Here is a 25170-nt window from a genome sequence, read left to right on the forward strand (position 1 = left end):
ACATGTCATTGAGACAAATTTCTTTACCACATTTTTTAGACTCCACATGTCTATGGATATGACTTTGACTTTTAGTAACCTTACTGATTCTCAATTATTAGCTGGAAGAGAATCAGTAAGGTTATAAAACGGTGGTAAATCTTCGGCACAATATTTTGACATGCACATGCTTTGACAGGTTTCATCTCTGGCTCTCTGCAGGACCTGAAAGTAATTGAGTAAAATGAAACTACATCAATTGCGTTCAACAGAGCAAGCATCAGAACTTCACCATTGTGTGAAGCCATGGAGGAGCTGCATTGTGCCTTGATATAAGCATGAACCTAACAGATAATAAAGATGTCATATGCCAATGTTTTAAAATGCAAGGTCACTGGTCACTGCAATTTTCTGATGCAAGGGTATCTGAGAACATCGCAGCTGGTTGACAGCACACATCAGTTGAAATTCTTCTAAGAGAATCTTCTTCACTTGACGATGAGCAATTACAAGGGCTAGTAGCATACTGCAGATTGCAGACTTGCGGTGATACATTTTCCTGCAAGGGAACAAAAGCTTGAGCCAGCATCAGAAAATGAAATGGATGAGTGACCTTCAAAAGAAGCCTTTCTTTCTCCCCTTTGCTCAAAGCTTCGCCGACCTTTCTTTTTTCTCCTAACTTCAACAACCCATTTGATCAAAGCTCCAGCATCAGCTGGACGGGACAAAAGAGTTGGAACATTGTCTGGATTCTCCGCCTTCAAAAGATTTGGAATATTATCACATGCTTTTGCCTGGATTCTCCATCTTCAAAACGTTTGGAATATTGTCACATGCTTTTCCAAGTTTCACGTCTGCAACTCTGCAGAGAATCGAAAATAATGAGAGAAAAAAAACAATATCAAATTTGTTCATTTATATTCAACATGCCAAGCATTGGCGTGTTTACCACTGCTTAAAGCAATGGAGGAGCTGCAGTGTACCTTGGTATAAGCATGAAGATATCAATATTAAAGATGTGAACATCTTAAAACAACATGATGGCAAGGGTAGTAAATTGATCATATAGAAGAATACTGAAACACCACTGGAAGTTCTCTGAAAGCATAGGAAATAGTACATATGTAATGCAATAGTAAGGTATACTGTAAGCAGATTACTATTTTCATACTTGCTACATTTAAAGTGTATTGTATGTGTAGTACTGTTTTGTAGTTGCTGTAGTTTGAAAATTATGACTATCCTAATATTTTATTTAAAACTAGCACATCACCACCAAATAGAGCATATTTTTCATATTAACAGTCTTAAAGAGAACATCCACCGGCCCTTTGGCAATGAACATTTTAAAACCAATAAACTGGGGATGCAAAAAAGAAAAAAAACAAAGATTTGAAACCGAATAAATCAATACCATTTCTCATGCAATAGACTATATTTTTTCATGCTAAAAGATACACCATTTGGAGACTTACAAGGAATGGGTTGTCTGAATGGACGCCAAATCAACAAAGACCAGAGAGGATCTAGTCAACAGGTTGTTCCCGTTGATGCTAAATCTGATCCTATATGGCCACTCTGATGATACACAGGGAGAGAAGCTGGTGCTGATGGCTACTGATGCTGATCCGACAATGACATAGGCATGCTCCGAGCTGCATGACCATTGCTGTTTTTGCTTGTTGTTGTTTTCTCAGTCTGTTAAGCCACGGTTCTAGTTAGACTGGTGTGTTTGGGTGTTTCATAGGATGACAAAGGTCTTGCGTGAGTGGTGAGATGGCAAACTCAGTGCTTGGAACATGTGAAAGGTACTGCTGCAAAACCATTTTGGTCATGTTGGAACTCTAAAAAAAATACATGTTGCTTTAAAGCACATCCTGATAGTCCATGAATAATAGCCTATATCCCAACTACAGCTGCTTAATCCAAGCTTCAAGAGCTACCATCCCAGGTAATAAGATACAGATCCTACCCGAATACACGTTGGTTCATAAGGAAATAAAAATGATCAACGTTCAAGAATGCAAGAAAGATGGACGTGAGAGGAGACCCCCTTGTGAAACCCAATTGATTCATTAGTTAATGAATCTGAGAGAAGCTCCCCTGTGAAGCCCAGTTCATTCATTAGTCATGTTCATGGGTTCCAAAATAAGTGGCAGTGGAACCCAATGAGGAGGATATTTGAAGTGCACAACATCCCAGTCGAGCACCGTATATCCTCTCAGGCATGGTAGACGCCGACTCAAGAACAATAGCCTCACATAGAGCAATGAGTACAATAGAACAGATCAATAGATATTTGTGTCATCATTAATATCAAAATTTTGTTTTTGCAATTATCAAAACCACTCTTAACTTTTTTATTGACATCAATTTCCAGTACATAAATAATTAAGTCTGCCCATTGCCACTTAGAGCAAGGGAGTAACACTGGATCTCATCAATAAGATATGTCGTCACTACTATCATAATTCTTCTCATTATAGTCAAGAATCACTCTCTCGCAACTTTTCTCCTGACATCAATTTCCAGCAAGTAAATTAATGATGTGGGCACTTCCTGCTTTAGCCTAGCCACTTAGGTGATGGCAGATCATCATCTTCGTATTCCTCCTTTTCTTTACAAGTCTTCAGATAATAAAGTTGCCGCCTTAGATGCATTATCTGTCAGCACAAATAAAGATTCACTTGTTACTCTACCCGCTATAACAAAAGCTTTAAGCATTCATATTTATCAAAGGGCAATAAAACACAATATACATATATTATTTGAAACAATCTATGGAATGATGGAAGGAGCAAAATAAATGGAGAACTATTATTTAAAATAACATTCAACTTGTGGTGAGATAATGCTTCTTAAAAATTTTAATGTATACAAGTCATAGGATTGGTATTATTGCAAACTTGGGTTTCTTGTGTAATATGGTGTGAAGAGAATTTCAAGATCCAGATTTAGAACAGACATGTATCACAATTCAACAAGTCACAGAACTACAACATCACAGTCTGCCAAACCTAAGAAGTTAAGTTAATGAATGTAAGCATGCATGTTTGTTGCCTTTGTGTCTGTCACATTTTCTTGTGGTGGCAGTGATGGGCTTGGGATAGTTTCAAGTTTTACAATTCAGAGTGTATGTGATAATATACACTTTGCACAAAGTTTGGCAGAATATATATCTCGCCCCGCACCAACATGAGATCTCTTCGAATCAAGCCATGCTCTGCCTTGCACCTTCTGCCAGAGCACCATCGACAAATCAACCCCCAACCCTCCCCACCCTGCCCCTACTAGCCAGAGTGAGGAGGGTGAATCAAAAATGCCCGTCCCATCTAGACCTCTAAAGCCTGACATGACTTCCACAAAAGAAAATAGTTGTGCACCTTCTTTTTCAGGAAAATATTATGCTATGGAATGAAGGTATACAAATAAGCATGCTTTGATTTCGACAACAGACCTCTCGTTTAAGATCATCAGGTAGATTATCTGTCGAAACAAGAGTCTGAAGTTCAGCTTTAAGCTTCTCATCTTTGATACCCAACCATGTGCTGGGATGTAAAGCCAGCAGAAGAACGGTCAGAACATCTGCACTTGATGGATATTTGACAACATTGTTCTTCAAGTTTGAATTGCACGAACTGGCACCAGGTGAAGACATTGGTAAAAGCATATCAACACCGTGTTCATTGCCTTCAGAAACCACAGAGGCTGAGATAACAGTCTTAAGCCCATCACCATTCGCTTGGATACATTTTAAACATGTTTCTTTGCAGCAGAAACCATGTCTTGATGCAAGGTTTCCTGATAGCATTGCAGCTCCCTGACAGCATACAGCAGCTGCAATCCTAGTAAGGGAATCTTCTTCGCTTGACGATGAGCAATTACAACATGGGTTATTAGCATATTGTAGATCGTGGACTATGGCAAATAGCCTGGTATCACGAACTTGCTGTAGAACATTTTCCTGCAAGTGAATACAATGTGTGTTACAGAACGGAGCAAAACACCAACCCAGCATCAGAAAATGAAATGAAAAATCAGGAAATGCCACCTTCAAGAAAAGCCTTTCTTTCTCCTCTTTGCTTAAGCTTGGGTCCCCTTCCTCTTTCCTTCTAACTTCAACAACCCATTTGATCAAAGCTTCAGCTTCAGCTGGAAGAGATTCAATTAAACGGGACAAAAGTGTTTGAACATTGTCTAGATTATCTCCCTTCAAAAGATTTGGTAAATCTTCAACACAATACTTTGCCATGCTTTTCCAGTTCTCATCTCTGCAGCTCTGCAGAAAACTGAAACTACTGAGGAAGGAAAAATACATCAAATGCCTCGTATAAATTCAACTGACCGAGCATCGGTATTTTACCACTGTGTACAATGACGAAGGGGCTGCAGTCTTTCTTGATATAAGCATGAACCTATCAAATATAAAGATGCCAACACCTTAAAATGGCATGATTAAAGTCAAGACAGAGTGACAGACTACTGAATAATCTTATCATACTGAAGAAAACTAAAGCATCACTAAATTTTTCTGAATGTGTAGGAAATTGCATATAAACAATATGACATTAAGGTATATTGTATGTACTAGGTATAATGCACAACGCTATTTTTTAACTTGCCACTCCGTACAAAGGTACGGCTATCTTAATATTAGCATGCCCCCAGAGAAAATGATCAAGAGTGAGTGAGAGGAAGGTAGGCAAAAGTAGAGACCCCCTGAGAAGTCCAGTTGAGTCATCAGTCATATTCATGGCATCCCAAAGAAGTCTCAGTGGAACCCAATGTGGAGGGTATTTGAAGCGAGCGACATCCAAGATGAGCGCCATATCCTGTCCGGCATGGTAGCCACCGATTGGGGAGAAATGCCCAGTTCCAGTCTGCTTCATTGCACAATGTCATATACACAGATAACAGATGTATGCAATGGAGGTTGACGAACTCAACAATCCAATCTAATGCGTAAATGAATTGTAAGAGATTAATGGGGGTTAGAACTGTAGTGTGTGTCTGAGGGGAAAGATGAGACTGATCATAGGATGCCGACTAGGGGAATTGCCCAGGGGAATGGGGAATTTGGCGTGACCTGTTTGAAAGCCTGCCTATGATAGGAGGCGATAAGATGGCAGTCCTGGGAGGAGACGCATCGGACGAGATGCCGTCGTAGGTCGTCGATGGTGGCCAGGTTGGCGCGGAAGGATTGAACGTTGGCGCCGGAGCAGCGTGCGAGGCAGGCGACCTTGCCGAAGGTGATGCCCTCGGCCTTGACCTTGTCGAGGGGCTCGCAGCAGTCGAGCATGGACTCGTCGAACCACCGCCACGGCCCCTTCCACCGGCGGCCCGGGTCGATGGAGAGCGCGTTGAGGACGACGGCGAGGGAGGCGAGGCCGCAGAAGGCCGGCTCCGACTGCGTCTGGAAGCAGGACACCAGAGGGAAGAACCCCTCCATGGTGCCCGCCGCCAGGGCCTCCGCGAAGAGGCGCTTCCCCTCCGGCGAGGCGAAGTCCACCGCCGGCGGCGACGGGAGGACCCGCCGGTACAGCGACGCCACGGCCGCCGCCATCCTCCTCCCCCCCGGATTGCTCGCTTGCTCGATGGCTCTAGTGGCTTTCTCGGTGCTGATCTGATTCCTCCGCGTAAACGCAGCGGCAATCGGGCCAAATTCGCGTCCTTTCTCTGTTTCTCGCTGTGGTGACCTTTGCTTTCGCTTCGATTCTCTGGATGACAAGACGACGACGGCCACGACGGAGGAACCCAAAAGTCCACTGCTAACCGAACACGGAGTCAAACGCTGCTGCACCCCAAAACCCCTGCTATGCAAGCTGCTCTTCGTCAGAGGTTGTTCTAGAACCAACGAGAAGATCTCTACATGACATCATTTTGATTTTTTTTATATCAGGTGGTGTACTCTGTGAATATCAAATGCATCTATAAAACCCGAAAGAATTGACCAGCTTTACATAAATTTTATTGAAAGTCAAAGGAAGTGTGCAATTATGTAATGTCAGTACATTGTTGCTATAAGACCTGATGATGCATTGAATCAGAATTGGCATGGAACCAGTCATCTGTTTAACCTCCTAGGTAGCAAAGGATATTCAGAAACTGAAGACTCCGGACATTGCTATGTGATAATGCGAGTGGCAACGGGCAACACCAGCCATATGTTTTATTTTTATACAGTTAAACAAGTTTGAAATTACAGGTATTTATTATACAAGTCGCTATTATATTCCCCTCCTTTTTTGTGAAAGATCAGCATGTACATGAGTTACATCGATCACATTTGGACAACATTTCTCTGCGGTCAGCGACGGCCGCTTATAGTCAGTAAAAATGCTAGCTGACAGCATCAACAGCATGAGCATCGCACACATACAAATGTGATCTTGTTAGAGAGGGGTGCCACAACACGTTTGTACAGTAATCAATCAGTATACAGCGTTCTCCACTAAGTTGACTTCACCGACAGCAACTCCAGCTCCGCCCACCAGAGCGGCGTCAGCCGCGGCGCCGCTTGCTCAGGCGAGATGCCGAGAGGCGCCCTCAGTTTGCCCACGACGTCTGTCATGGTTGGCCGCCGCGTCGGGTCCGGGTCGATGCACTCCTGGATCACCTCGCAGACGGCCTCCAGCTCGCTGCTCTTGTGCTCCTTCAGCGACGCGTCCACGAGCTTGCTGTAGTTCTTGTCTTTCAGATGCTCAGAAGCCTGTGGTGAAGGGGACTTTAGAAATGCAATGGTGAACAATGTAAGGAGTGATCTTTAGAGCCTGATTGCAGAATCCATACCCAGCTGCACATGGGTTTGTGATCATCCGGTTCAGGAACCCTCCCGGATATGATCTCTATCATAAGCGCCCCAAATCCATAGACGTTGCCTTGGAGATCTGGAGGACATTCACAGCGGCTGCTGCCGTCCTCCTTTCCAGCCTTTGCTTTGGCGGCGAGTTCGTCCCATACACTAACATCTGCAACCTGCACCAGTAGAACACATTACAATATGCTAGCTCAAGCAATCATTTATAATTAGCTCAAGAAAATAGCGATTCACAGGTTAATTGAGCAAAACATCCATGCTGGCGGGCTTAACTGAATCTTCTGGAAATGAATGGTGTACTTATATGTGTTACTGAGAGCAGCACTGCTAGCTGAAGCTGTACCTTGGCAGCATAATCATCTGAAATGAAGGTTGAGTCAGATCGCACATCGTGTATTGCAACGGGTGGATCCAGCTCATGGTGCATGTATTGGAGGCAGTAAGCAACACCCATGATGACTCTCATCCTCGCAGCCCAGTCCAGATCCTCAAATTCTTTGACTGCAAAAACAGTGCATTCAAGTTGCAGGCAAACACAAGCATATGAGCCACGAGGTTATGCAAAAGTAAAATCACTTACGGTGAAGATGCTGTGAGAGACTGCCATGTGGAGAAAACTCAAACACCATCATTCTCATGAAAGGTTCATTTTCTAGGCAATAGCCAAGGAGATTGGTAAAGTTCTTGTGATTGACTCGTGACATTGTATCTATCTACATGGAGGGGAGGATAATAAAGGAAGAATTAGTATTGAAAGATCTTCTTTTATTGTCAGATTGTTTGGGTTGATAACAAGATGCTACTAGTCATAAACCTCTTTCTTGAAGCACATTTCTGCACTCCTAGACCAGTCTTTGCTCGATGATATGACAGTGGAGACAACACCGATCTCAACTCCGCCAGATAATATCCCCTTGAATACAGTGCAGGTTGGAAAAGTATTGATGATATTGCTGAAATCCTCGCAAGCAGCTTCAAGCTCAAGTCTGTTCAGTTTTGAAGCACCTGAATACAGGAAACAGAAATGCATTCATGCACCTGGATGCTCAGAAATAATTTTGAACTACAATAATTCCAAAATATAGTTAGAAGCAAAAATAGAGTTCCTGAACTAGCCATATGCCTAATTCACCAGCAATATGTGCAAATAGAGTTCCTGAATGACAATTGACAAGGATATCCTAAAAAAAATTACAAGGGCAATAGAGTTCCTAGACTAGCCATATGTCCAATCCACCAGGAAAACCTGGGAATCTCAAAGATCGAAGTCTCACAAAAGATGCACAGGTTAGTGAGCTTTGTATAACTGCCAATGCAGAAGATCACTATTTTGGTACTTTGCATGCATTTTACTTCCTAAATGGTAAAATTAAATAGAATGACACGAATGTTTCACCTGAAACAAGTGCCTTCTGAATAGGGCCACTCAGCCCTGTTTTCCAAGGGGCAATCGGTGCACGCCCTCGCTTCCGCCAAACCAAAAGTATCACAGCTACCAGAATAATTAGCAATATCGTAGCTGGAATTATGATCAGATATGCCCACTTGCTGTACTTTGTATCTGACATTTCTACATCAGTGGACTGTGCCACTTCTGTAGACAGCTGCTGCAATGTGGTAGCCTCAATTGCTTCGGGAACCAAAGGCGTCAGAGTTTGGCCATATGTGTTCGGAAATGCAGGGAATGATCCACTTCCTAGAGAAAGCACATCAGCAGGTTTTTGAATTTCTTTCGAATTTTCCGGAACAGAAGATTTAGCATCATTCCCTAAAAGAGCAGGTAGGTTGTCAGCTTCACTGAGAAGCTTGCGGCGCATGGCACTTGCAAATGTCTGCAAATTCTGCATGATGCGTGCCTCACTGAAACCTGAAAAAATACAAGGCTACAAATGTTGGATGCAATTTATATAACATAAAAGTGCAAGGGCTGGTTTTGCAGAATGAAAAGTGCACAATTACTTGGTACATTGGTGTAATATTTCTCTCGGAGGCCATTGAAAGATATCAAATCCTTAAAGTCTGACCTGTAAGGCAAAGACCTTTACAAGGTGAGGTGAAACATTTAGAAACAAAGCCTGGAAACATTGGAAGCTCAATGGAGCACAAACAGAAGTAACACCAAGTATATCCCCTTACCAGCACCCTAGTTTTCTGCTCAAGCATCCTGCCTGATCATCAGCTATATCTTGGATGGCGAAAGAAGAGACACCTTCTTGGAACTGGTTATCGTGAAGTGATCTGGAACATAAGAGTCCTTCATTATACCAAGCAAATAACAGACTGGAGAGCATAGGACACAATAAGCCTTACAGTTGCTTAAGCAGTGGCATTGCCCTCAGTTCCTCTGGAATTGTTCCATCCAGGTTGTTGCTGCTCAAATCTAGCACTTCTAGAGCAGATAACCCTACGAATTCTTTGGGAATCCACCCACGGAAATTGTTCTTCGGAAGTAAACTAGACAAAATAAGCTGCCTGAGGATATGCGGTACATAATGCATTGCATTGGAGCTGAGAAGTAACATGATGGTGGAGAGAAGTGCAGAAATGAACTCACAGTGATTTCAGACGTCGAAGGCTTCCGATTTCAGGAGCTAGAGTCCCAGCCAATTCTTGACCTGTTAGGTTCCTATATGAAGAAGAAAAATAAGAATTCAAGACATGATTCTATGAACATAAGAATTCAGGCTAGGAATAAAAACAAGATAGCAGAAAATCAAACTGGCAGAGTCATATTTCGGAAAAATCATGCTTATGGTAAAGCTGTAAAGGGAAAAGGGCATCTCCTAGTAGCATGAGAAATGACCAACTTGGCTATATTAAAAAGGGTAGTGTTTTTTCTTTCTATGATGTTTTGCAAATGGTCGGTTCTAGCAAACTATTAAGATGAACCCTTAAAAGTTATCAAGGACTTTCTCCTAAAAAATCGAGGATGAGGTTAGTGGCACTAATACTATATGAAAACGTCGAGGAAAAACTGACTTACAGAATCTCTACTTTACCGTCTAAGCATCGCACACCAGACCATCTGCATGGGCTGCTGTCCATGGGATCCCAATCCTGGAAGGCTCCATGAGGATCAGCCTCCACTCTCGCCTTCAGTTCCAGCAACGCCAGTCCTACCACACAAACAGGAATCCACAGACACAAATCGAACCAAGTTGGCCAAACACGATCTTAGCGATGCCATCAACCCACAAGCAAACTCTCCTCTGCACAAGAGGTAATTGTTACCTTCACCGTTGATCGAAGCCACGCCCCGGCCAGCCAGTGCCTGGAGCAGCATGAGGATGAAAAACAGCAGCTGGAGCCCCAAGCCGTGGCGAAGCCCCTGCCGCGCACCCATGGCGGCGGGAGCGCCTCCTCCCCGAAAATAGCAGCCCGGCAGCCAGGCGCCAGTTCGCTACCCACCGTCGTTGGCCAACACGCTCAGATTCCCAATGCAGTGAAAGAAAGAAAGAGCCGGACGAGACCGCCGTAGAAATCAACAGCCAGGCACGGAAAATGTTGGCTTAGCTTGGGGATCGGTTACTTATTCCCCTGCCTCGTCATCACGCCGGGAAGAACAGACGCCGCCTCGGTGGTCCCGGCGAGCTCGAGGAGCTCGAGCTATTCGCCGGAGCCCATTGGTCCCGCGGCGCCGGAATGGGGTCCTGCCTTTCCCCCCGGCGTCTCTTGCGCCGAGAAAATTGGGTTCTTGGCGGAGCAGCCGGATAGAGCCTTGTCGCCGGGATGGCTGGTGGTCGGCGGCGGCGGCGCGAAGGGGTGGGGGAGATTTCGCGCGCGAAGGTGGCGGGCGACGGTTAGATTCGGTTTAGGGGGCGAAGGACGGGGAAGCGAGGGAGCGTGCCCGTCGCCGCCGCGCGCGCCAAACCACTGCCTTCGTGGGCTCTCGTCTCGTGGTCGTGGGGACGGAAAGGCGAAGGCATGACCATCCACGCCTTGATTCTTGAACTCACAACAGCCGTCCATTCCTCTCTTCGATATTCATCCATCCCTCGATTTTGCTCACCTATCCAATCCTTCTTTCCGCTACCCAACATGGAATTTCGAACGGGAATACACATATGTCAGTATTTCACGAAACCGACGTGTCAATATTTTGCAAAGAAGATAACAGTTGCCAAAACATGGAGATCAGAACCAGCCCAAAAATATGCAAGACCCATATGCAAATCCAATCGAATGTGCTGAAAACAATGTTGGTGTAGATTATAATGTGATTGTGTCAGAATCTTGATTGCTACTAGCACTTAGCAATTACCAGTATAATGGTATGAATCATCCTTCGTTCTGTTGTGCACCAATCACATTATGTGCAGCTAACTAATACAGCATGATGATGCAATTGGTGACAATAGCATCTCACTGGATCTGAAGTTGAGTGTTTATAAAGACGTTTCCAAGTTTCTTACCTACTTTCTGAAGCATGAGCTATCTAAGCAATCTTTATTGGAGAAGCAAAGTAAATTGAAACATGGACGAATTTAGATCTTTCCCTTGCTTTACAGTTTGTTCACCAGCAACTTTCTTCTTGCTGACTGATTGTTCAACTTCGTGCTGGCCCTGCTATATGCCCCTTTTGAGCAAGAATCGCCAGAGCGATCGAAAAGTACAGTGTAGTTCCTGCTGCTCACGTCCCTGAAATAGCATCCATCAGTTCCCACATACTTATACACCTGATGGGTCTTCCCCAATCCACTGACCACTAAATTCTTCTTCACCCTCATAATGCCGCGTGCCGACTGTGCATTCTGCAGAGAGCTGTACAAGAAGCCCATCTTCCCACCAGAGGTCTTCTTCTCATTGATGCCCAATTTGACAAGTGAATCCAACGAGTACTCATCGCCCACTTTATCTGTGGTTCCAGTATAAAGATACAGTGGGAAAATCTTATGAAGTTCCTCAGATAGCAGCACAGTAGTAGCATCCTTGGCAAAAATGCCGGACTTTGCATCGATCGTTTGGTTCACGATTTGCACAGTGCCATTCTTTCTAAACACATTGCTGTTTTCATATCTGAATCTCTGGTAGAAGGTTGTGGTGACCTCCCCGTATGACGATTTCACCCATCCAGTAGCAGAGACGTGCCGACTTGCGCTTGTCACAAATTGTCCATCTAACCCATTGAATTCAGAGTTCACATTAAGGTCCAACCCAGCAGCATCATAGCTGAGCAAGCTCCCTGTTGTCTTCTCGCTATTGTGATCCAACCATAGATGCAAATTGGCATCAATGTACCACACATCAAGAGCATTTGTCACCCCAAAACCAAAATCATGCTCCTTGCCGTCCAGGAGTTTGCCCAAAAATGGTGTGATGTCAATGTCATATGTTGGGAGATTGAATGAGCCGATCCCAGTGATTGGCCGCCATAGAAGTGGGTTGACGCCACCGGTGTAAATCACAGTGAATGGCCAAACAGCGCCGACAACTTCACCATCCACCCTAGCTACGACTTCCCGGAATGCACCATTGCCAGGGACGTTGGACAAGTTATTCGCCTGAATGTAATCATTGGGCGGATTGGTGTACCAGAACTCGTCGTTGGAGTGGAAGGAAACGAACACCTCAAGGACCGCCCGGTAGGTGTTCGACGGAATGGCGAGCTTCTTGGACTGCACATCGGTGGCATTCTGGATGGCGAACCACTGCCCGTCGTTCAAAGGCAGGTTCCTTGAGATGGGCACAATCAGATCGGCCATCTGCTGCTGCTGCGGTTGCGGCGGTGGTGCGGCGTGGAAGTAGAGGTGGAGCGTGAGGTTGGCGTGGTAGACGCCAGTGTACGTCTTGTCGACGAGGTTCCCGAGGTACACCGCGACCTCGCCGGGCTCCGCGAGGAGGGCGGCGTACCTGGTGACGTCGCGGGACACGGACCAGAGGATCCCGTTGGGCCGCGGCTCGGCGGTGCAGCTGCGGAGCAGCTCGGCGCCGGAGAGCCAGACGCCGAAGATGCGATCGAACTGGCGGCCGCGGCAGACGGCGGTCCACTCGAGCACGGCGAGCGCGAGGCCCCCGCCGCCGGCGGAGGCGGCCCGCGCCGCGGCGAGGCAGGCCGGCGGCGCGTAGGCGGCGGTGGCGGGGGGCCGGCCGTAGGTGGCGCCGAAGGTGCCGGAGAGGAGTAGCGTGGAGCAGGGCCCCGCGCTGCCGCGCGGCGGGCGGATCGGGCGGTCCACCTCGAAGAAGGTGGTCGGCGGCTCCGACGCGTTGAGCGAGGCGGCGAGCAGGGACGCGCCGAGGCGGTGCCTGTGCCGCGCGGTCGCCGCGGCGGGGTGGAGGAGCGCGAGGAGGAGGAGGATGCTCGAGATGGCGGCGGATGGCGCCATGGTTGGAGCGGTGAGCACGAGGGGGGCGGTTGGACGGAAGGGGGAAGTGGACAAGTAAACTGGGTGCCGGGAGTTTAAACGAGGCGATCAGTGATCTACTAGGTGATATATTATTATATTATATGGGAGGTGGTTGTGATTTAGATTTGCCGTGTTGTTGCTGGGCGTTGGAGATTGACAGGTGGGCCTGGCTATGATATTTTTATAAGTGTCTTATAGATCTCTTGTGTAGTGAATCACAAGATTCCAGGAATTCTGGGTCAATGTCATGAGCTCTAATACGTGACTATATATCTCCCTCCGTTTCAAATTACCTGCTTAGTAATATCTATAAATTTAGAAAAACTAAAACAACCTACAATTTAGAATGTGTTGGGGAAAATATTAACGACCTCCTAAAGCCCATGAAAACAACCAATCATAAAGGTCCAAGCCCGCCTAGGGCGATAAAGACTGTCGTCGGCCTAACATGGGAGGCGAGAGCCACGCTCCGCCTCGCCTGACCCAGTGTCCTGGGGTAGGGCGTCCCCGACCCCTTGAAGACCAAGCTCCGCCTCGCCCGACCCCCCGCCGCAAGATTCCGCCTCGCCCGACTCAGGGCGCAGGGGGTCGGGCTCACCCGGGCCCACCAGACAAGTATCCGCCTCGGGCGCGGATCTCATGGGTCCCCCTGTCGATCTCGCCATAAATGCGCCGCAGTTCTGTCAAGCAGAAGGACATCCGTGTCCCCGACGCAACCCGCCACAAATACCCATGCGCGGCCACGCAGTATAGGCTATAGTGGCTGCGGCTTCCTCCGATTTGCTACAGGGCACTCATGGCCTGCACCGTCTGGAGCAGGAGGAAGCCGTGCCCGTTCTCGCACCCCGCGTGTCCGGCGACAGGGACGCGACGTCCGCCTTCCGCGAGCCGTCAGCAAGATGGCGGGATCAGACGCCTCCCCCAACGGACATAGGTGCCACGATGAAACGCCATCATAACGCCTGGCGGCGACAACCGCCGAGGAGACCATTGACAGGACGCGACGGCGGCTGCCCTCCTTCGGCAGACGCACCGGCAGGGGCCGAAGGCCGGCGAGGACGCCGGCGGCCTAAGGACTTGGTCCCTCCCCTTGTGTTGTACCTCACTTAACTTAGCTTATCTCTTTTACTTCTCCTCACACCCGGTCTCACTTGTAACCCCGGTGGCCTCCTTGCACTATAAAAGGAGAACCGGGGGTCCTGAGATGGGGGACTCGACTCACGGACAACTCGAACCTTCTCCATCGAACAAAACACACTGGTACTCTCCTTAGAGCATCAGTGCACACCCAAGAGACCTGGGACCAGCTCCCTCTCTCGCCCTCCTGTAACCCCTACTACAGAACCCTGCATGGGCAACACGAGCAGCTCCCGATACTGGACGTAGGGCTCTTCCTTGCCCGAACCAGTCTAAAACCCATGTCTCCCACACCACCATCTAAAGCCTTACGCGCATAAAAGAAATTTACTAGTCTAAGTCTTGATCCGCTAATCTTGACAATGACAGTTGGCACGCTAAGTAGGGGACCTTTGCGCGTACATCACCGGCTTCAGATGGCCAACCGCGACGCCAGCTTCGCTCCGGGCTCCCTGATCCGCTTCGGGAGTCTGGACTTCCTCGCCACCGGGAAGGGGATCGAGTTGATCCCTCTCCTTGTCTTGCCCGCTCGTCCCACCACCTCCGACTCCGCCGTCGGGATAGCAGCGAGCAGCCGGGCGCGTGCCGAAGGACCTCCCTCGGAGGGACGGCTCTTCGGGCTGCGCAATGCCGCGGCAACCTACGGTCGTCTCTTGGCGCGGTTCATGACCGTGTTGCCCGCGAGCATTGAGCTCGTGGGTGTGGCGAGGATGACTTCCGACGTCGGCTCCGACAACGGGAGCCACCACCCCTCGCGTGAGTGCCTCATGGTCGACGTGCACTCCGAGGGGTCCACTGATAACGGCGCCGAAGAGAGGTAGAGGACTCCCCCACCACGCACCGCGGCTACCACCGGAGCCCTTGCTAAGGCCCCGGTCCAATCCCGGCAGCCAGAAGTGCGCGCGGCGCCACGCCAGGAGGTTGAGCGCCCCCGCAACAAAGGCGAGGCACGACAACGGGCGCACGACGTCCAGCAGCGCATATGCGCGGACGAAGAGCGCCCTCAGCTCTTCGCTCGCGCCAGCCAGAACATCGCCGTTGCAGCGGCCCTATTCCGATGACTCCTCGAGCCAGCGACACCCGAGGAGCATCAGGCGCACCAAGAGGTGCACAACCTACTCGAGTGCGCCGCCGTCCAGCAGGCGGAAAGCTCTGTGTCCCGGTGACGTGGGCAAAACGCCAGCAGGGCAGCGCCCACCGCACCTCTTAAGAGGCGGGAGGAGTCTGTTCACCAGCCTCCTCCTAGGGCAAACCGGGCCGCGACCGCTCGACGGACACCGCCGCCCGCAGGAGGCGGGGCTCAGTCCGTTCACCGGCGCGTCGACCCCATCCGCGATGCCCGCGACACCCTGGATGCGCAGAGGCGCTCCCGCGCGGACAGGGAGGAGGGGGTGGATCGCGGCTACCACGTCCACCGCGGCGGCCGCTACGACAGCGAAGAAGACCGCAGCCCGAGCCCTGACCCGGCGGGGCCCCGGGCCTTCTCCACGCGCATCCTGAACGCATCGTTCCCACCGCGCTTCAGGCAACCAACGAACGTGGCCAAGTACTCCGGGGAGACAAACCCCGGGCTATGGCTCAGTGACTACCGGCTTGCATGTCAGGCCGGTGGGGCGGACGATGACCTATTCATCATCCGCAACCTACAACTCTTTCTGGCCGACTCGGCGCGAGCCTGGCTGGAACATATCTCTTCCGGTCGGATCCGCAGCTGGAATCACCTGAAGGAGATATTCGTGGGAAACTTCCAGGGCACGTACACGCGCCCTGGCAATTCATGGGACCTTCGGAGCTGCCGCTAGGGGACGGATGAGTCCCTCCGGGAGTACATCCGACACTTCTCCAGGAAGCGCACCGAGCTCCCCAACGTTGCGGACGCCGACGTCATAGGGGCTTTTCTGGCAGGGACCTCCTGCCGGCCCCTCGTCCACGAGCTGGGACGCTAAGGCCCGAGGACCACGGAGGAGCTCCTCAACATCGCCACCAGCTTCGCCTCGGGCGAGGAGGCCGTCGGAGCAATCTTTGACCGCTCCAAGGGCAAGGCAAAGCGAGAGGAGGACGCTGACGAAGGCACCTCCAACCGTCAGCAGAAGAAGAAGAACAAGCAGCGGCGCGAGGCTCCCCTCGTGGCCGCTGTTGAGTGCAAGCGGGGACAGCCGCCCTCAGAGGGCACCCCCGGCTTCTTCGACAAGCTGCTCGAGGGATCGTGCCCGAACCACGAGTTCCCCCGTGAAGCACGCCTACAAAGACTACGACCTCATGAAGAGGTACTTTGTAGGCAACCCAGTGAAGGGTGACCGGAGACGAAAGCCCGACGAGGAGAAGAAGGATGGCGAAGAGAAGAAAGACGACTTCCCCAAGGTGGACGGCTGCTTCATGATCTTTAGCGGCCCGGTGGCTTACGACTCGAAGCGCTGCCAAAAGGTGGAGCGTCGCGAGGTCTACGCAGCCAAGCCTGCTACACCGGCTTTCCTCGACTGGTCAGGATCCGCCATCACCTTCGATCGGTCCCACCACCCGGGGCGCGTCCTGCAGCAAGGACGCTACCCGCTCGTCGTCGACCCCGTGGTCGGCACCACGCGGCTCACCAAGGTGCTCATGGACGGAGGCAGCAGCCTCAACATCCTCTACGTCGAGACCCTCGACGCCATAGGGATCGACCGCTCTCGCCTTCGCCCCAGCAAGGCACCATTCCACGGTGTCGAGCCGGGGAAACAGCCAATGCCTCTCGGGCAGATCGATCTGCCCGTCACTTTCGGGACCCCTTCCAACTACAGGAAGGAGGTCCTTACCTTCGAGGTGGTAGGTTTCCGCGGAACCTACCACGCCATCTTGGGGCGGCCGTGCTACGCCAAGTTCATGACCATCCCCAACTACACCTACCTCAAGCTGCCGGGGCCCAACAGGGTCATCACCGTCGGTACGTCTTTCCAGAAGGCGTACGAATGCGACGTAGAGTGCTGCAAGTACGCTGCAGCCATCACCTTCACGGAGAATTCGGCGGTCCAGCTGGCGGAGGGCGCCGAGGATCAGCCCGACTCCAAGCAGTCGGCCACCTCTTTTGAGGCCACCGAAGGCGTCAAGGAGGTTCCCCTCGACCCCAGCAGCTTCGACGGCCGGACCATGCGGATCGGCGCTACCCTATCTCCCAAATAGGAAAGCACGCTCGTCGACTTCCTCCGCGCGAATAGCGATGTCTTCGCGTGGAAACCCTCGGACATGCCCGGCATTCCGAGGAAAGTCGCCGAGCACTCCTTGAACATCAAGGCCGGCTACAAGCCAGTGAAGCAGGGTCTGCGCCGCTTCGACGAGGAGAGGCGCAAGGCCATCGGCGAGGAGCTCCAGAAGCTTTTGGCGGCCGGATTCATCAAGGAAGTATACCACCCTGAGTGGCTAGCTAATCCTGTTCTTGTACGAAAAAAGAATGGGAAATGGAGGATGTGTGTTGACTATACCGGTCTCAACAAGGCGTGCTCAAAGGATCCGTTTCCTTTGCCGCGCATAGACCGGATAGTCGACTCAACCGCCGGGTGCGAAACCCTTAGCTTCCTTGATGCATATTCCGGCTACCATCAAATCGCGATGAAAGAGGCTGACCAGCTCGCAACCTCTTTCATCACCCCCTTCGGCCCCTATTGCTACGTAAAGATGCCTTTCGGCCTCAAAAACGCGGGGGCTACGTTCCAGCGATGCATGCTCAAATGTTTCGGGGACCTCATCGGGTGAACCGTCGAGGCTTACGTCGATGACATCGTAGTCAAGTCCAAGAAGGGCGACCAGCTCATCCCCGACCTCAAACTAGCCTTCGAAAGGCTAAGAGACAAGCGCATCAAGCTCAATCCTGAAAAGTGAAAAGTGTGTTTTCGAGGTTCCGAGGGGCATGCTGCTGGGTTTCATCGTCTCCGTACGTGGCATCGAAGCCAACCCAAAGAAGGTAGCGGCCATCAGCGACATGGGACTGATTTGGAACATAAAGGGAGTTCAGCGCATCACGGGATACCTAGCAGCCCTAAGCTGTTTTATCTCGCGCCTCGTCGAACGGGGGCTCCCTCTCTACCGACTTCTGAAGAAGACCGACCGCTTCGAGTGGACCGCCGAGGCCCAGGAGGTGCTTGACCGGCTCAAGGACCTCTTGACGAAGGCCCCAATCCTGGTCCCGCCAACCGACGGGGAGCTCCTCCTACTCTACATCGCGGCGACCACCCAGGTGGTTAGCGCAGCCCTGGTGGTGGAGCGAGAGGAGGAGGGACATGCCCTCAAGGTGTAGCGCCCGGTATACTGTATCAGGGATGTCTTGTCCGAATCCAAGGCGCGCTACCCGTAGATCCAGAAGCTCATCTACGCCGTCCTCGTCACGAAGAGGAAGCTTCGCCACTACTTCACCTCCCACCCGGTGACGGTCGTGTCGACATTCCCCCTCGGCGAAGTGATCCGGAACCAGGATGCCACGGGACGGGTTGCGAAGTGGGCGCTCGAGCTGATAGATCAGGGCATCACCTATGGCCCTCGCACCACCATCAAATCCCAGGTACTCGCCGATTTTGTAGCAGAGTGGACGGAGGTCCAGACGCCATCGACACCGGAGAAGCAGGAGTACTGGACGATGTACTTCGACGGGTCGCTGATGAAGGCTCGCGCCGGAGCGGGCCTAGTCTTCATCTCTCCTCTCGGTGTACGCATGAGGTACATGATCCGCCTCCACTTTCCTGCATCAAATAATGTCGCCGAGTACGAGGCCCTCCTCAACGGGCTTCGCATCGCCATCGAACTGGGCATCCAGTGGCTGGACATTCGAGGCGACTCTCAGCTAGTCGTCGAACAAGTCATGAAAGAGTGGAGCTGCCACGACCCCAAGATGGAGGCCTACTGCAACGAAGTCCGTAAGCTCAAAGACAAGTTCGACGTGCTAGAGCTCAACCACGTCGTAAGGCACTTCAATGAGGCGGCTGGCGAACTGACAAAGGCGGCGTTCGGCCGAAAGCCCGTACCCGACGGCGTCTTCGTGAGCGACCAATTCAAGCCCTCGATCCGGTACCAGGAGCCAGGGAGGGACGGCAACGCCCCACCCGCCCCGGACCCGAGTCCCTACCCAGGAGAGGTCGGCAACGCGCCAGCTGTCTCGGGCTTGGGCACCGACCCAGACGAGGTCGGCGACGCTCCACCTGCCCAAGGGTCGGAGGCTGACCCTTCCGACCCCGAGGTCTTGAAGATCGATGCAGACCCAGCAGCAGGGCCTGACCCCCCGCCTGACTGGAGAACCCCGTGCCTCGACTACCTCATCCGCGACACGCTCCCGGCAAACAAGACGGAGGCGCATAGGATTGCACGCCGTGCCAAATCCTTCATCATCATCGACCAGGAGCTCTACAAGCGGAGCCACACCGACATCCTCCAGTGCTGCATCCCGATCGAGCAGGGAAAGGCGCTAATTCAACATCCATGCCGGAGCCTGCGGCCATCATGCCGTACCAAGAACCCTCGTTGGAAACGCCTTCCGGCAGGGCTTCTACTGGCCGACGGCGGTCACCGACGCCACCCACGTGGTCCACACCTGCGAAGGGTGCCAATTCTTCGTGCGCCAAACTCATCTGCCCGCACAGGTGCTCCAGACCATTCCCATCACGTGGCCCTTTGCGGTCTGGAGGCTGGACCTCGTCGGACCCTTCAAGAAAGCGCCCGGGGGCTTCACCCATCTGCTTGTCGCCTTCGACAAGTTCTCCAAGTGGATCGAGGCACGACCGGTCGCGCAAATCAAGTCCAAGCAGGTGGTACAGTTCTTCACCGATATCATCCATCGCTTCGGAATCCCCAACTCCATCATTACGGACAACGGCACACAGTTCACCGGGAAGAAATTTCTCCAGTTTTATGATGACCACCACATCCAAGTGGACTGGTCGACCGTGGCACATCCCCGCACAAACGGGCAGGTTGAACAAGCCAACGGCATGATACTCCAGGGTCTCAAGCCACGGATTTTCGATCGCCTCAAAAAGTTCGGTGGCCGGTGGGTCGCAGAGCTCCCCGCAGTCCTATGGAGTTTGAGGACAACCCCCAGTCGGGCGACCGGCTTCACCCCATTTTTCATGGTCTACAGGTCCGAGGCGATCCTGCCCACCGACTTGGAGTACGGATCGCTGTGGGTCAATGTGGCGGATCCACTTCGGATCTACTTGTTTAAACATGATTTAGCCGCCTGATACGCGACGCTCATGCCTAAGCCGAGTAAATACGAAGTGCCGTCGGATTTTCCTCCGATTTAACCACTTGAACAGGACCATTTTAGCAAACTCACATGAAGGTGAGCGGTTCCAGAGAGTACAACAAGTCCACCGAGTTAACAAATTAACCACTTAGTTTAGTTGCGAAAAGAACATAAGAGTTTTACAGGATTTCCAGAAGACAAAAGTAAATAAAACCACTAGCGGAAGCAATCATCGGGGGTCGGACGTCCTGGTGAGGTCAACCGGGACATCACTGATCCCTCTCCTCGCCGTCCGAGGAGGGATCCCACTCGACCGTCCAACCCGAAGGGAGCTGGGGCGGCCAAGTACCAGCAGGAGAAGGGTCGGGGGCAGCAACTTCACCTGAAAAACAGGAGCCACAACAAGGCTGAGCTACTAAGCTCAACAAGACTTAACCGACAGGAGTAAAACTACTCCACACTTCTAGACATGCAGCGCTTTTTGGCTGTGGGGTTTGTTTGCCAAAAGCACTAAGTTAAACCCTATTTTCAGGTTTTGGCTCCGGTTCTAAGTTCATTAGCCGGTCTAGGTGTTGCAACCTATTCTAAGCAATCATAGAACCAAAACAAGGTGTATATATATATATATATATATCAACAAAACCATGTCATCATCAGATTCCTCATTTACTCAAGGTGACATAGCGATCAAGCAGTCTCAAACTGTGAGAGGCAGACGAATCGATTCGAGTTCTTTAAACCATGCATGGTGAACCTAACCTCACGACATCCGCGCACCCGGAGGTCGCTTCCTGTGTCGGCCTTCCCCATCAATCCCCTAACCCGTGTCGGGCCCATTTCCTTTGGTGCAAGGTTCCACAGACCCGGCCTCTGCCGTTCTGTGACCACGCTTGCCACCACGTGCGACAACCAGCAGGGGAAACTCCGTTCCAAGAACAATGGGGCGACCGCTCACGTCTAGGTTCAATCTGGTACTAGGCTTCCTCAACCCATACTAAGTATGAGGTTAGTACTTTCAAACACTTGATCACGAACACCACCACTATCGGGCCTTAGCAAGTTTCATAGACAGACGGGGCGATCATCCGACCACCAAAGAGTTACCCAAAACCCTGCCCCGTCCATCGTCCTTATAGTTGTAACAGAAGGGTAGACATCCAACTCCTACAACTCGCGAGTGACAGGGAATCACTCGGCTTTTACCGTCTCCTAGTTAAGCAAGGCAACTACTCGGTCCAACAGCTAGTGTTCAGATCATAGGAAACTAGGTCATGCATCTAGGGTTTCAAACAACTCCTATACGTAAATGCACAAGCATATTTTTAAGGAAGGCATGCGCAAGTTTGGAAAACAACACAGGGTTTTTCATGCAACCGGGGCTTGCCTTCGAGCAAGGAGGAAGAGAACTGCTCGACTTCGGGGGCGGCTTCGGCTTCTGGGGGCAGGAGCTCAGCTACAGCTTCGCCTTCTGGCGCCGGGTGTAGCTCGTAGAAGCCGTCGGCGAGGCGCAACTCTACACGAATGCAATGCAAGAGTTAGCATAGACGGTTATTTCAACAGCAACACTTGCACGTCTGAGCCCAGAAACTCGCGACAAAGAGCAGGAGGGTGGGGGTTTAAAGGAGCTGGTGAAGATCAAAAGGTAAGGGTTGCAAAGGAACTTATGATCTGATCCTTCAACTAGAGGATTTGGTATACTAGGGATCCTCAGACGCAATCGCTGAAGGGTTCCCAAGTTTTACACATACACCCTCGGTTTGAAGAAAAGATCACAGCCGAGCCCTCGGGCGAGGCGGATAGGGGTCGGCGGAACAGATAGGGTCGGGCGAGACGGAACCGGGGTCGGGCGGATAAGAGGGGTCGGGCGAAGCGGACTGGGGTCGGCAGCTTACCTTCTTTCTACAAGGAAAACTTGGGGTCGGGAATAAGCAGACTTAGGCGGAGGGACTAAGGCTCTGAACAACGGCTAAGTCCGGCAGTGCTCCGGCGGCGGCGGTGCTTCTTGTGGATCACAAGTGAGCTCTTACGCAGCACGGAGGAGCAAGCGGCTGGGTGGCTTAGGGAAAACGGAGGGGAGCTGAGAGGAGAGTTCCTCAGGAACTTAGGGTGTGGCGCTAGGAGCTTGAGCAGGGAGCAAGAGAAATGGCGGAGGCAGCAATGGCGGAGGGAACTCCGGCGGGCTCGCGCATTCCCTTTTATAGCGGCTGGGACGGGGAAAGGGAAGCGGCGCAGGAGCGAGAAGGGGAGCGGCGCGAAGGCGGGGGAAAAGCAATGGAGTGCTCTGCCGGGGCGGCGATTGAGCGACGAGGGCGGTGGTGCAGGACTTCGGGGATGACGCCAGCGGTCATTGGGTTCTGGCGTCAGGGCGGCGCAGGAGCGGTTATGCCGGTGGTTGAGATTTGGCGGAGGCGGGCGTCGCCGTGCGGTAGATTTGATGGACGCGACCGGGTTAACGGCGCTAGAATCGAGGGCGCACAGGTGAGAAGACAGGCAGCCACGGGCGCGCGGGCGAGCGCGGAGCAACAGATTGTCGGGCGGCTTCTGACAGGGCGGGGAAAGGAGTTGTCGCTACCGTGGTCGGGGTTGGCGAAGGAGGAATCGTCGGGTAGCGAAGACCAGGCGGCGCGACTGTGTTCGAAGTGACAGAAAAGACGGGCGACATCGGGCTCTGCGGCCGGGATCTGGCGGTGTGATGATGGGCGTGGGAGGCGAGGCGCTGCAGAAAGGTTGCAGAGGGGCTTCCGCTGCCATTGGGGAACGGGGCGCGAGAATCCATTCGGTCGCGGGTCAGAGACGAGGCTGAGCGGCGGGCGTCGGAGAAGATGAGCCACGCGGCGGGGAGACTCTGAAGCGGGCATGCAACTCGAGTGCGCCTGCCACGGAAGATCTGGGGGAAAAAGATCTCGCGGGTCCACTGGTCAGATAGAACGGACGTTTGGGAAAGACTTAGAAGGATCCGACGGTGGGCTGGTTTTTGGCGGGGTCGGAACCGAAGCAAGGCGGGGAGGGGTCGGGACCGGTCGGAAGATTGAACACTTAGGCGCGGAAAAACTCGACAGGTGATCAGGGGCTCGGATTAAGATGAACTGGGAAGATTTGGGGCCGGTCGTCACAGTCAAGGCGTACGACGAACAAGGAAACCAAGCATCGCTCAAAGACATCCAAGACCAGCTCGATGAAGCACGCGATCTGGCCCTGCTGCACTCGGCCAAGTACCAGCAGGCCTTACGACGCTATCACAGCCGCAAGGTGCAAGGCCGAGCCTTCAACGTCGGCGAGCTGGTGCTCCGCCTCGTCCAGGACAATAGGGGTCGGCACAAGTTGACCCCTCCGTGGGAAGGTCCCTTCATCGTCACGTAAGTACTGCGACCAGGCACGTACAAGCTGGCAACCCCTGACGGACAGATCTTCAGCAATGCTTGGAATATAGAACAGCTAAGACGCTTCTACCCCTAGCTTTTGTTTCCAAGTTCTGTACATAAACACTTCTGTAGCTTAAAAATTTACGGAAAAAAGAATTTTGAGTTGATTCCATTCAAGTTTCACGTTGAACTCAGGGATATCCGACCCTGGCTCTGCTTCAGGGCCGCATATCCCTCGGGGGCTATCAGTGGCTCCAGCCCAAGCCACTTGACATCCTCTCAAAACGCTTTCAAAACTTTCGTGCATGAAAAGGAGAGAGTGCACGAATGGTGTTCAGACAAGACTGATCGGACTGCGAAAAAACCTACGCCCCAGCAGCTATGGTGCCTTCGCCCATCAATGCTTACTGACACGCCCGACACGCGCTCAAAACTTTCCAAGTCCAAAAAATAAGAAAGAGGATCGAAAACTTTTTTGCAACAATTTATAGAAAAGGCCTCTATGGCCATCACAAAACAAGTCCAAAACTAATGTATTTACATCTGCGGCGCCAGCCCAATACAGCTAACTCGTCCGGGGATCTTCGGGTGGGACGGCTTCATCCTCCAGAAGCTTCGCCAAGGCCTCCGTTGGGTTAAGCACCGACGCGTCGATCTCGTCCAGCTCGACCTCGGAGTAGCCGGCGGCGTACCCCCCGCTCATCCCGGCGATGTTGATGCCGGAGTAGTGGGAGCCGAAGACCCCAATGGCTCGCCTCACGCCGATGCAGAGTGCCTCTAGGAAGATCTTGCAGGTTCGCCGGTACGTCCCGAGGACACGAGTCACCAGCGAGCTCATCCCCTCCCCCTGGACCACGCCGAGGCCGTCGCAGACGACGCGGACCGTGTCCCGCAGGTTGCCGTGCTCGGCGCGCTCCGTGTCCAGGACCTCCCTCAGCCGAGTGAGTTCATCTGCAAGGCCCGTCTAGAAAGACCCACCAAATTAGAAATCATCGCAACACCACAAGAAAAGAAAGGAGCGGAAAAAGCCTTACGCTCGGATTGGGCCTTCAGCTGGCGCTCCCGATCAAGCCCCTGGGCCACGGAGGCCTGAAGCTCCTGCACTTGCACTTGGAGCTGGCTGACCTCCGCCCCAAGGTCGGCCACCACCTTCTCGGCCTCTTCCTTCCAGGCCGTCACGGAGTCCCAGTCCTACCAGGCTTTCTACCGCTCGCGCCGGATCGCTCGACGGTCTTCTGAAGGGCTTCATGCTCTCCCTTCAGCCGTGCGAGCTCCTCAGCGTCATGGCGGACCTTTTCAGCAGCGGCCTGGAACTCCTCGCGGTCG

At 51.9% G+C, this 25170-nt stretch overlaps 3 protein-coding genes across 5 annotated transcripts; all 3 read right to left on the reverse strand.

The window, feature by feature from the left end:
• Positions 1–2265: 2265 nt before the first annotated feature.
• On the reverse strand, positions 2266–5799 carry LOC117858241 (glutathione gamma-glutamylcysteinyltransferase 1). Its single transcript, XM_034741275.2, has 6 exons — positions 5066–5799; positions 4696–4859; positions 4343–4394; positions 4031–4258; positions 3437–3943; positions 2266–2642 (listed from the first exon to the last, which is right to left on the reverse strand). Exons 1-6 carry the CDS (start codon positions 5540–5542, stop codon positions 2544–2546), a joined length of 1527 nt encoding a protein of 508 aa, XP_034597166.1. The 5' UTR covers positions 5543–5799; the 3' UTR covers positions 2266–2543.
• Positions 5800–6114: 315 nt separating this feature from the next.
• LOC117858237 (protein MALE DISCOVERER 2) lies at positions 6115–10825 on the reverse strand. Of its 3 annotated transcripts, none has more exons than XM_034741270.2 (12): positions 10028–10825; positions 9796–9912; positions 9351–9422; positions 9107–9250; positions 8933–9034; positions 8756–8835; positions 8193–8663; positions 7611–7801; positions 7377–7509; positions 7140–7297; positions 6769–6954; positions 6115–6688 (listed from the first exon to the last, which is right to left on the reverse strand). In XM_034741270.2, the coding sequence occupies exons 2-12, from the start codon at positions 9825–9827 to the stop codon at positions 6431–6433; spliced, it is 1827 nt and encodes a 608-aa protein (XP_034597161.1). In that variant the 5' UTR covers positions 9828–9912; positions 10028–10825; the 3' UTR covers positions 6115–6430. The 3 variants fall into 3 exon arrangements, with proteins under 3 accessions (XP_034597161.1, XP_034597160.1, XP_034597159.1); XM_034741269.2 differs by having other exon boundaries at positions 8756–8820; positions 9780–9912; XM_034741268.2 differs by having other exon boundaries at positions 9780–9912.
• A 156-nt stretch (positions 10826–10981) lies between these two features.
• LOC117858238 (peptide-N4-(N-acetyl-beta-glucosaminyl)asparagine amidase A) lies at positions 10982–13194 on the reverse strand. Its single transcript, XM_034741272.2, has one exon. It carries the CDS (start codon positions 13117–13119, stop codon positions 11299–11301), a length of 1821 nt encoding a protein of 606 aa, XP_034597163.1. The 5' UTR covers positions 13120–13194; the 3' UTR covers positions 10982–11298.
• Between the last annotated feature and the right edge of the window lie 11976 nt (positions 13195–25170).

Source organism: Setaria viridis, chromosome 5, assembly GCF_005286985.2.
Source record: "Setaria viridis chromosome 5, Setaria_viridis_v4.0, whole genome shotgun sequence".
Classification (NCBI taxonomy): Eukaryota; Viridiplantae; Streptophyta; class Magnoliopsida; order Poales; family Poaceae; genus Setaria; species Setaria viridis.

Bases quoted from the DNA above. Each gene is read 5' to 3' on its own strand.
- LOC117858241 (XM_034741275.2), bottom strand. From the start codon at position 5,542: ATGGCGGCGGCCGTGGCGTCGCTGTACCGGCGGGTCCTCCCGTCGCCG. The intron at 4,860-5,065 runs GTCACGCCAAAT...GCAATGAAGCAG, and splicing joins ATAGGCAGGCTTTCAAACAG to ACTGGAACTGGGCATTTCTC. The intron at 3,944-4,030 runs GTGGCATTTCCT...ATTCACTTGCAG, and splicing joins AAGAAAGGCTTTTCTTGAAG to GAAAATGTTCTACAGCAAGT.
- LOC117858237 (XM_034741268.2), bottom strand. From the start codon at position 10,139: ATGGGTGCGCGGCAGGGGCTTCGCCACGGCTTGGGGCTCCAGCTGCTG. The intron at 7,298-7,376 runs GTAAGTGATTTT...CTGTTTTTGCAG, and splicing joins TCTCTCACAGCATCTTCACC to TCAAAGAATTTGAGGATCTG. The intron at 6,689-6,768 runs GTATGGATTCTG...CCTTCACCACAG, and splicing joins ACAAACCCATGTGCAGCTGG to GCTTCTGAGCATCTGAAAGA.
- LOC117858238 (XM_034741272.2), bottom strand. From the start codon at position 13,119: ATGGCGCCATCCGCCGCCATCTCGAGCATCCTCCTCCTCCTCGCGCTC.